Source organism: Corvus brachyrhynchos, unplaced genomic scaffold, assembly GCF_000691975.1.
Source record: "Corvus brachyrhynchos isolate BGI_N302 unplaced genomic scaffold, ASM69197v1 scaffold302, whole genome shotgun sequence".
NCBI lineage: Eukaryota > Metazoa > Chordata > Aves > Passeriformes > Corvidae > Corvus > Corvus brachyrhynchos.
The window spans coordinates 1,145,800-1,158,167 of record NW_008237244.1 but is presented as its reverse complement, the minus strand read 5'-3'; the positions used below and the strand labels follow the sequence as shown (position 1 = coordinate 1,158,167).

Sequence of the window (12,368 nt, the reverse complement as noted above, 5' to 3'; positions counted from 1 at the left end):
AATTATACTCTAGCTTGAAAAAATGTGTGAACAAAATTACTAGTATATGTCTTAAGGGTAATAAAAGAGTGATGCAAAAGAGATACACTGTCCATTAGGATAAGGACACCGCTGGTACAAAAGAGTGTGTACCTTTTAAAAATTGTAATCACATAATTTCCTCTTCTTCTTGGAAGATAGTGTCATGTAAATATACTGCATCACATGCATGCACAAGAAGTGATACACTTATTTCATGCTGACTTGGTTGTTTATGGCCATTACAACTTTTCATACATGATATATCCATTCACTACAAAGTCAAGAGCAAATATAGTCACCCCCCAGTACAAAGAATTTTTGTAGTGCAAATACACATATCCCTTAAAATATATGTAAAGGTGTTTGTTTCATACCAGTATTATAAGCTTTCCCACTTTTCTTAAGTGGTATTGGAATTCTTCTGATATTTAATACAATTTTGGGGTATAGGTATCTGTTTGTCATTACAGATGTAAGGCAAATAAACATTATAGCAGTTTTGGCATTCAGTCAAACTGATTGTAACATGAAAGTCAGTACCATAGCACAGACTAGTGGCATATCAAAATAATGAAAAAATAGGTAATCTTTACCAACTTTTATAAAAGTCACAAATTCAGAGATTAACTTTGCTCCTGTAATATATTTTACTGACAAAATGCATTAATGTAACAGAAGGGAATGAAAAGGGAACTTGTCTGTACAGTCAGAGCAGTAAAATGAAATGGAAGACTTTGTTTCATTAAAGTTATAACCAGACTCTGCTGCTTACAATGTATGAGCACAAAGATTTATTCCATTCACTCCAAAATAATGATTTTGTGTCTTTAAAATAGATCTTAGCAGCTGCAAAAGATGCATCTGTATTCTGGACACAGACCTCTAGAATTATGTCTTTATAGAGAAATCCTAGAGACATTGCAAAAACCTCTGTGTTTTCCAAAAATATGAATGTTGGCTATGGATAGCACATGCTATATATAAGTCTTCCACAGTCATAGACACTTTCATTAAAAAGGAATGTCAACCCAGAAATTTTTAAAGGAAGCACCTCAGAAAACAGATTTTCCCTCACCAGTAGTGGAAATCAGTACTCTTGGCTGTAAGAGAGAGCATAGACTGCAGATGGGGAGAGCAAAAGGGAATTACTGTTTTTTAGTGCAAACATGAGACATGTTTTGGTGGTGTATATAACCAAATAGATAAGATTTTATGTTTTAGCTAACTTTGAGAAGTCTTATAGTCCAATTCAAGGAAGATTGAATTCTAAGTAATAAACAGAAAATTTAAAAGTTTTACTTTTGACAGGGACAACTAATAATGTTGTCCCTAAATTTTACTGGAAAATTTTGGGAGATCTTAATGTATTCTGAAAAAAAAGATAACCAGAAAAACAGTTCCCTCTCATTTTCTGGGGAGGTGATGTTGAAAGGGATTCTCACAGTCCCAAACCCAGGAAGCTCTCTTATTGAACTTACAGTTCCTCAGAAACACTGTTACATTTCAAATAGGCAAAATGAGCCAAGATTAGCAGAAACAGGGACTAGAGGTAAGGAAGATACCATTGGCCTGTACAGATACTGGGTCTATATTACCTGAAGCAGAAGAAGCAGATTTTACAGTAAATTTTAGTTTTTGTGACTGGACAGAGGAAGGGGACTCATGTTACATAGTGCCAGTGCTGGTTTGCAGTGTCTATTCCACATCGGCATGTGGACTCTTTTTGGTGGTGCCCAGTGACAGGACAAGGAGCAACGGCCACAAGCCATAATACAAGAAGTTCCACCTCAACGTGAGGAAGAACTTACTAACACTGAGGGTGGCAGAGCACTGAACCAGCCTGCCCAGGGATCTCACTCCCTCTCTGGAGACATTCCAAACCCACCTGGACACGTTCCTATGCCACCTGCTCCAGATAACTCTGCCTTGGCAGAGGGGCTGGGCTGGATGATCTCCAGAGGTCCCTTCCAACGCTCACGATTCCGTGATCCTGTCATCAGCATAGTGACGAATAGAGAGATGTACTATGTCCTCGAAGAAACTTCCTTAGTACAGGGTGGCTTCAAACATTGCACTGCTCCATGATGTGATGAAGTTTTGCACCTGTGACAAATTAGGGGAAAAAAAGGACTAGCAGTAATGTGTAAGTAATCATGATTAGTTACCTTGATGACCCAAGCAAAGAGTTTTTCTACTCTTCCTTTTGTTGCCTCCTTTCTTTTGATGCTACAGTCTTGTTACCTTGTGTAATTTTTAAGGAATTGTATCCTACATGAAATGTGAGAGCCAAAAAGAAACACAAACACAATATAATTAAAACATATGAACTTTGCTTAAGATTACTAGCAGCAAGTGCAACAGTTAATGTAATGCCAATATATATTAGATGCTTGTGCCAAGCAGGTGAACTCTAATAGATTTGGTGAAATACTGTGGAAGCCTTCCAGGACAATTTTTCACCTCGGAACACCTGTAACTCGAAGTAATGTTCTGAAGGCTGATGAGGATTTGGCATAATTATTTCTTACGTTGTAGTGTCAAAGCTATTAAACTCAAGTTATGTATAATCAAATATACTGAGCCTTTTAATCTAATCTTAAAGTAAGGTATCCATTTTGTTCTCAGGATTTAGTGTTAGGCCATCTATAACTATACTTATGGGAATAGTGAATGGTGTTTTGTAAGGTAGCTGTCTTTTCACATGATCTATCTGAAAATAGTAAAATGAATGTCATTACTATATCCTTTTATTAAATTGCATTTCGTTTTCGCTTGAAATATCTGCAGATGTAATTTCTTGATAAATATATTTCCCATTTATTGAAGTTAAAGTGGTGTGTCAAATGTGTTTTGAAGAATTTCATCTAAGAACAAAAAACTGTAATATCTTTTTTAGAACAATACAAAGAAGTAATTTTTGTGCATTCATTACTTCTGATACATAGATGTGAAATGGCTGATTACTGTAGGTTTTGCAGAATTTGTTTTATGGGCCCATGTAGTAAAAAGTGCTAATAATATGTGATGAAAGCTGCTGGGCAGTGTTAGAAGTGGGAGCATATAATGAATAATCTTGCCAAAAATAGTGAAGAAATCAAAAACGAGTTAGAACTTACTAGTTCAGTGTATAGAACTAACCTTTGTGAATGGAAAGCAGATGGAAGGTTTAAGGTGTATCTCTCTAATGCAAATTTAGAATACTTATTTTCAGTGTTGTGTATAAAAAGAAGAAATTATTATTTGAAAAAAATGGATATAAGGGTTAATGTGAAAATGTCAGATATATTTAGTGCGTTCTTTTCCGCAATGAGAAGTTGATTTGAACTGAGCTTCAGCAATGCCTGTTGTATGCACTAGGTGGTGTTTCAGCCTTTCCTATGGAAACGCACATCCCGACCCAGTGCCACTAGCACCTGGAATTCTAGTTCTGAACTAGTACTTAATGTTGGAGAGGAGATTTTTTCCCCCTGGTTTCCTTTTCAAATTGGCAGTGTTCTGGTGTGGAGGATTGACACCTGCAAATTGCAACACAGATTTTTGTGTACAAAATGTGCTCATGACTGTTGAACTTTGTAGGAGGGTGGTTAGGAGAGTTGCAAATGGGCGCAGTAGATAGTGTGCCTACTCTGGAGCACAGATTTCTGATTTAAGGGATTAGTCCTTTAAAATTTCTCTTTCAGAAGGGAAAATTCTACGTTTTATCCTCGCAGGTTTGTCAAAATGCAGGTATTGAGCATGCAGCCTACTCATGTGGTCTTTGCCTCTCTGCAGTGCTGCTGTCACAGTCCCAGTAAATGCTATGTCCTGGCAGGGACTTGGCAGGGACAGACCCGCTCTGCATGTGTGTGAGCTGTTGAGCACTCTGTCCCGGGCACCTGGGGGCAGAAGGAGAAATCCTGCCCAGGAACATGCCACCTTCCTGTCTGTGCTCTTATGACACCATCTTACAAGTGTGTCTGTCGTTTAATTGAGAGGTCTGCACTATAAATTGCCAGTATTTTTTAAATTGCAAGAATGCTTCTACATCCTCTTATAAGATGGGGAAGTCAATTTAGCCCAGTACTATTTGCGGGCTTGTGATTTTTGTGCTCACCGAAAGCACAAACATTTCTGTCTGTGTGACAGTTCCCATTCTTCTCAGTGTGTGTGATTATTTGAAGCTAAAATTATGACTGTTAGGGTTAACACTATGAAATCCTGCATGTTGAAATGATGTTGAAAATAAGGCTTTATCAGAAGCGTGACCTGTAATTATCATTAAATGCTCCTATGAAAGCAGAAAAAGAATCCGCAAAATTCATGAATCTATGCATTTTTAAGGCCATGTGTTTGATTTTTTTTTTTCAAACTGAAATACCCTAAATAAACTTTTCAGGATTCAGGTTAGGTCAGGAGTACTCTTCCTGATTCTAGTTTTAGAGGAGGCGATAGGAAATCATATTAATTCAGAGGGAACTCTTATTCTGTTGGGTACAAGAGAATAATACTGGTCATCCTGGAGTCCATTGTCTGAGGACAAAATATGACTGTCAGCCAAGGACAAAGTTGCCCAAGTGTTTTGACTGTAGTATATAGTTTTTGTGATATTTAACATCTACTAATAGAAGTGAAAATAGCAAATGAGGACTTTGGTGGATTTTATCTCATTGTCATTCAAGTTGTTATATATTTGCATTCTCATATAATTGTTCCTTTCATTGCTCTGTCACATGCATGGAAAGGTTAGAACTACTTTCTGCTGTGTACAGACCTGGCAGAAATATTAAAGCCTTTTAACTGCTGTTGATTAAAGAGGGCAAAAATACTTCTGTCTTGGGTTCTGAAATTTCACTTTGGTGCTTTCTCATGTACTTTCTAGCTTAATTAGCAAAGGTAAAACAGGCCTGCTCTTAAATTTGTATTTGAATGATGTTCAGGCCTGAAGCATACACAGTTTTGGCCTTTGAATGTCCTCTAAGGACATCTAATGTACCTCAGAGAGCAACCTGCTACTTGGGGGGGTCTCTCTTTTTTGTCCTCAGTGCTTTGATGGTTTGTTCTGTCTTTTTGATGTAAGCAGACATGAGTTCTCATAAATGACATCAGCCCTATAAAAAGATAAGAAGGAAGTTTACCAGAATAGGGCATACCACCACCATTAAATGGGCAACTGATGCCTCCTTTTTCTGCCCCAGCCCAACACTTTGTGAATGAGGCAGTTGGTGACTTTAGTTTGAGTATGAACCTTGCATCCAAGTGACCTTCTATATGAAGCTCTCATTGAAAGATTTATTGTGAGACTTGACTAGAGAGCATGACCCAAGTTATCTATTAGATAACAGCCTGGAGAATGAAAGCAAGATACAGATTGCAGCTTCTGAAACCTTTTCTACTGGACTGAGCTAAATGTATTGTGGAGGTAGGAACTACATCTTCAATGTGATTCCATGGAGCTGGCTGCATTTAAAAGAGTGATGAGCACTGATGTAAGCCTTTGAATGTCCTATGCTCTAAATCATTGGAGAAAAGGCAGGTTGCTGTAGGATTAGAACTGGAGACATGATAACTAGATTGAAGGCTGAGTGTAGACATTCAAGGAATATATAGCAAAACTGGTGCAATTTTGTTGGTGTACTTAGACAAAAATATATAAAGAGAAGAAAAAGAAAAGGAAATCTGAGCTAAGGCTTAAGAAAAATGAAGATTAAGGAGTGAAGGATGAAACTTGCAGTAGATTAATACTATCTACAATCCAAATTTTAGGGTAACATGATAATCAGTTTGAATGGTCCAATGTGTTCATGGCTGGTGTGTTGTATTTGATTCACTGCATCCTGATTTATTCTCATATAACTTAATAGCTGAATGTGAAATTAACTTACAGATAATTGGTGTTGTTGATTTCCTGAACTGCCATGTGACTAAGGTGATCAGATACAAAAGCTTTGCAAACAAGTACATTTTAGAATATTAAAAAAAATCTCATTACTATATGCAGGATCACATAACTGGGAAGCTGTAGTAATTTTAATAATTTGGTAAACATATAGTGAAAGCTAAATTGTGGCTATGAAGTGGAGAGATACACCACCGTATACATTGTGTTACTTTAGTTATAAAATGGCTTTAATTTAAAATTGTTCTGAAATTGAAGTCACTTCTTGAAGTCAGCATCTACATGTACACATAGGATATAGACCACCATGGAAGTAAATCAGCGGAGCATTTTGGAGAGTTATGAAATTACTTTGTAACAGCAGATTACCTTTTCTAAAGTTCTTTACTGTTAGTGAGAGAATTAAAATGGATTAAAAATTTAATGACTTCTTAATTAATTTTTTTCTATCATCCTCAAATTATAGTGTTAATTTTCAAAGCTTACACTTATTACCATTGGAACCTCAGTATTAGAACCTTTTCATTTATATTGCTACTATCTGTTGTTTTTCCTTGTATTGCAAATAATGAAAAAAAAAAAGACTAAAAGTATTTTTGTTTGTATTTTTTTCCAACACTAGTTACTCCAAGGTTGTACAGACATATTTTATTGTATTGAGCTAAGATACTGTAATTTTAATAGACTTAAAACCGTAGCCTTTCTACCTTTGGAAATGGTAACAGTCAGTTGATGTGTGCTTGCTGAAAACTTTGCATGCAGTGTTTACAAGCTAATGGATTTTACATTTAAATATGTCTGAACAGGTAATGTGGGTATGTAACTTGTGCCGAAAACAACAAGAAATCCTCACAAAATCAGGAGCCTGGTTCTATAACAGCGGATCACATGCACCCCAGCAGCCGGACCAAGAAGGTGTTAGAGCTCTGCGGACCGAGGAAGCACCTCAGGAGAAAAAAGCAAAACTGCAGGAGCATCCGCAGTACCAAGGACCACCAGGTGACATATCCACACAAGCTCTGGACAAAAACAGACCACAGGGGCTCACAAGACAAGACTCAATTAAGAACGGTTCAACAGTTAAGCATCAAGTAACTAGTGACACATCAGACAGGTAAGAAAGTATTTAATGTTTATCCTGATAAGATCTGATGAATTTATGCTACAAATTTGATTTTATCTTTTAAAATTTTGTCTTATTTTTATTCTGTAGCCTATAAAATAGGCTACAGAATAAAACAGGGCATTTTGAAGGAGCACTGAGAAGTCTTTTGTTGGTTTCCGATGGTCATAGCCATCTTCATTCCTTCTCACGGAAAAAATGTGGGACATGACAGTTGCAGTGTGACAGAGTTTGTCCATGTGCTTGCAACTTTGTCAAATCACAGTCATTGTGCTGTGCAGAATGTTACCATATTTCTTTTGTGGTCACTAACGTTATAGCAAAGTTTTAGTAATCCAAAATAGGACTCAAAAAGGCAGATTAATGGAAGACAGTGTCTGTTCAGACTACTGAATTAAAACATCTGGTTGTACTTGCAGTATATAGTATTGAGGATGGTGAAATTTTTGTGTAATGACCTGAGCCTTTTCGTGGTTTCTCAGTTTCTTGCTGTTAGTTACTGTCATTAGTATAAATATTTTTTCCTTTACTGGTTTACGTTGATGCTACTTGCGTTGTTTGAAATTGTAACTCTATCGGTGCTAAATGTAGTAAGAGCTGGCTTAGTAGGAGACTGGAGCAGGAACTTTCCTCCCTTTTTCCTGATATGATTATACTAAAAGGCACTAGAAAACTCTCAACCTCTGTGGCTAAGTTTTACTGGAACACAAAAATAAAAATGGTTTCATTGAATGAATTAAATTTTTTCCTAAGCAACACCAGTACAGAACTTTAAATATGGTGGGAAGGGAAAGATGAGAGTGAGGTTGCTCAGGTGTTTCCATGGAAATGATATCCTCATGCGTGTGTGAGAGACCTCCAGCTGCCTTGGAATTTGGCAGCCAGAACAGTATAAGCTGGCAGCTTTTCTCTGCTGCCCAGATATGACCTCATTACAGCATTTATTCTGAGAGCTTGAAGCAAGTTAGACGTATATAGTATCTTTTACATTTAGTATAACAAAAATAGTTTTCCTTTTTCCTCACCTCTTGAATTCCACCATATTTTATTTCCTATTTTTGGTCTTACATGAGAACAAATTGAATGTAATTAATCTAGCCTTTTTTTTTTTTAACTTATTCTGCCTATTGCTTTTTGCTCTGATTTTGGCTGTTGGGTTCAGTACTTAGTTGTCCTGAGTGCTCCTCAGTTATATGTGTAGTCTCTGAAAAAACACAGCTGGCCCCCTAACTTGACACTAGGGAGCAGGAGACAAAGGTTGATTCTCTTGTGGTTCATTTTTGCCCCTTAATTTTGCCAGGAAATTAATATCATAGATCATGTGATAACAAAAAATCCCAAACCCTTGTTAGCCGCAGCATTTAACTCTGAATGTGTTTTTACATTATATGCATGCAGAAATATGGAGGGAGAGAGTGATATATAAATAAATATATAATCGAGATACAAAATATGCATTTACTCTAAGTGGAGTTAAATGATAAACGTGGACAGTATAAAGTAATATTTTCTAACGGGAAGAATGTAGGCTTTGTGCCTGAAAACAGAACTATTTTTCTGGTTGTGATCACTTCTACTTAATATATTATTTAAGTTCAGATAGTTTTTTCACTCACTGGCCTCTTCATGTTTTATTTTTGATAATAATTCTGATGTTCCCTAATGAACATATACAAGTATGCTCAGAATATGATATATATTATGTGCTACTGAAGGATAGAGGGTCTTCTGAATAATTATATTCCCTGATGTTCCTCACATAGACTTTTTTTTCTGGACCTAATGAAAAAGATTCCTCCATGATGCCCAACCAAAGTCTTACTGGTAAAATGGGCTTTTAGAGGAGAATATCAACAGTGCTGAGAAAGACTAGCCCAGAATTCAATGGTGGGGAGAAATCTGTATGTGCTGTGGTGCCATTGCTATTCTCATCAGTAATACCAGGAAGGCTTACAATTTGTGCTGTTTTTGGCTGGGGTACAGTTAATTTTCTTCACAGAGGCTGGTATGGAGCTATGATTTGGATTTGGGCTGAACACAGGGTGGATAATATAGAGATGTTTGTGCTATTGCTGAGCAGGGCTTACACAGAGGCAAGGCCTTTTCTGCTTCTCGTACTGCCACACTGGTGAGGAAGCTGGGGGTGCATGGGAGGTTGGGAGGAGATTCAACACCTGTCCTGAGCTGGGACAGGTGACCCAAACTGACCAAAGGGATATTCCAGACCATACGATGTCATGCTCAGTAAATAAAGTGGGGCGAAGGAGGAAGAGGGGTACATTTGGAGTGATGGAGTTTGTCTTCCCAAGTAACTGTTACACACCTGATGGGGCTCTGCTCTCCTGGAGATGGCTGAACACCTCCCTGCCCATGGAGGCAGTGAATTAATTCCTTGTTTTGCTTTGCTTGTGTGAGTGGCTTTTACTTGACCTCTTAAACTGTCTTTGTGTCAACTCTTGTGTTTTCTATCTTTTACCCTTCTGATTCTCTCTCCCGTCTCACTGGGAGGGAGTAAACAAGCAGCTGTGTGGTACTTGTTTGCCAGCTGGGCTTTAAATCCAGCACAATTTTATTACATTCAACACCTTTAAGGGCAGAAGATAATATATTCTCTTTACACTGAAGCCATGCATAGAATATATATATATCCTAATTTGATATAATTTTAATATTAAAATCTATAAATCTATGTATGCTATGCTTATTATTATTGAACAAATTAAGTAAGATAATTTTATCTCTTTGAAACTTGCTGTTGTGGTCAAGAAATTCTATACAACTTTTTCTAAGGGCTTCTGTCTTCTTTTTGAATGCTTCATGTTATGGGGTTTTGGCTGTTTTTTAACATTAACTGAAAGAGCCAACCAATAGAGAAAAATGTTGTATGGGAGATCATCATGACAAGTTTTTTTTTCTATTCTTAAACTAGGTATATGCAGAAATTGAGCAACTAACTAGTATGTTAGACCATTTGTCTACATGAAGGAATTCTTTGAGAAAAACACGGCCATTCAGAATGTCCAAAATAATAACGTAATAGACAAAAAAGTCTCCAATATTTAGAAGTGGTTGATGCTTGCCTTGCACAATCACGATAATGGAAGTAAGTAGAAAGTGAGAACTATGGTTTCTGTCTTATTTTTCATCCCAAGGACATTAGTTTTGACATAAAAAATAATTTAAAATGTTAAAAACAATAACTACTTGTGGGAAAAAAAAGGTATTGCTAAGACTTTATGCACTCGGGTTCTGATTTGAATAGAAAGGTAAAATACATTCTTTTTGTCACAGTTTTTTTAACCTTTGCAGCTTCCATGGGTGTTGCAGCAATCGTTGCTTAGTAGTTCTTTAAATCAAGTATCATATGTCTTATCTTGGTCATCTGGAGACAAGTTGGTCACAGAGTAAAGGGCAACATTCACTCCTTTAATCTCAGGATCATCAATGTCCTTTCTGTCTCATTACTTACTATGTTGTTTCTGGATGTGCTTTTTTGTTTTTCCATTCTTGAGCAGTATTCACCATATTTTCTTCCTGTTTTCTTTATGTATATTATTCTTCATTAAAATTTTATTGTTTCAACCATTAGACTAGTATTCTGTTTCCTTGGTGTAAGCAACAATCCCATTTGCAATTGGTAGATCCCAGCCTGTTTAGACAGATAGATAGGTACCTGATTATAGATCTTCTCTGACTGATCTGTAATTTGTTGCCTGAAGAAGCCTGGGATGATTTTGGATTGCATGTTCTCCAAGGACATTTTTCTAATATTGGATCCATTACAGAAAAAAGGTAAAGTGAAAAAAAAATGTTCAGAAGCAAGTTGTACTTAACAAGAGCAGAACAGTTTCTCATGACATTTTTTTCTAGTTCATATAATAGATTTATAGCATGACTTAGACTGAAACCTTAAAATCACCTAGATCCACCCCACCTGCCGTGGGCAAGGATACCTTCCACTAGACCAGGTTGCTCAAAACCCCATCTAGCCTGGCCTTGAGCATGGAGCATGCACAGCATGGAGCATGCACAGCTTTCCTGGACAACCTGTTCCAGTGCCTTACCACCCTCACGATAAAGATTTTCTTCCTTATATCTAGCCTAAGTATATCCTCTTTCAGTTTAAATTCTTTACCACAGGACTTACAATCTGGCCTATGGTGCTTTGACGGCTTTTTATATAGTAGACGTGTGGGTAAGGCAGGGGCAGCAGGCACAGGTGTATGATTCAGTAAATGGCCATGGTGTATTTGACATTGTTTGAGGTGAGACTAATGTAATTTGTACCACATGGAGGTTTTGTGCTAAGCACATGTAGCAGCTTCAGTTCGTGAACTGGGTGGAAACACCAATTTAGTGTAGTGGTTTAGTTCAAAATATCCATTACTTACTTATTTCCCTTCTGTGAGATAAGAATTAGGACAAAGCAAAGCAGGCACAAAACTTAATACAGTTGCAGTACAAAGAAAGAGTTTTATTACTAATAGAATTAGAAGTAAAGAGAAATAACAAGAAATTAAAGCAAACCCCCTCCCCTCTCCCCCCCTTCCAGCACTTTCCTTGTTTTACCCAACTCGCACAAAGGATAACAGAACATGAGGTATTAGTCAGCGCTGCAGTTCTTGAAAAGTCTCTTTCTTATGCTTAAGGAAAAAAAAAGGGGTTTTTTTCAGCTGCACGTGGTTCCCAAACCGCCACCAACAGCAGACCTGCCCAGAAAGAAGCAATCTGCTGTGGTGAAAAAAAACATCTCTCCCATGAAAAATCTCACAGTTCCTTCACACTGCCAAACATGGCCCATCACATGGTGTTATTAACCTTTTTAAGGATGAGTTATTTTGTCCTGAACACAAAGGCTTTCTTCGCCACAAGTCTCTAAAAGGCCCTCACTGCTACTATGTATCCTGGCATAGGCACTCTTCAGAAATCTTCAGGGGCCACACATGAATTCTCCATCCCCCCATGTACTTCAAATGGATTAAAGAGACAAGGAGTTTGTGATATTACAGGTTCTTACCACAGCATGCAAGAAGTTTGTTTAAGCTACGCTTGAGAATCGCGGCTCCGCCCTCTTTTCTCCCATCGCCATGCTCAGTTCCGTCTCACGTGACTCACTTTCTCTCTGGCTCTGAATCCATCATATTGAAGGGTGTTCTTGTTCAGGCTTTACGGTGGAGAAAGCCTCGCTCCCTTTGTGCTGCTGGCTGCATGGTGTCTTGTTCAGTTCAGCACGAAGTGTGCTGGCTGCAGACAGGAAGCTACGCCGGCTCCTGTTCGCTCTGCCGTCTCTGTGTGTGGAGGGGAGAGGGACCCGCCGGTCCCCGGAAGCCGCGCCCGATGGGGTTTGCT

The 12,368-nt window shown here is 37.8% G+C and overlaps 1 protein-coding gene across 14 annotated transcripts in view; it reads left to right on the top strand.

Moving 5' to 3' along the window:
* Positions 1 to 12,368, top strand: part of RIMS2 (regulating synaptic membrane exocytosis 2) — a 393,792-nt gene that overhangs the window by 47,502 nt on the left and 333,922 nt on the right. For all 14 annotated transcript variants that reach the window (XM_017730312.1, XM_017730317.1, XM_017730311.1 and 11 more), the window contains one exon: positions 6,703 to 7,010. In XM_017730312.1, the coding sequence (XP_017585801.1) occupies positions 6,703 to 7,010 (308 nt within the window). The remainder of the gene's footprint in view (positions 1 to 6,702; positions 7,011 to 12,368) is intronic.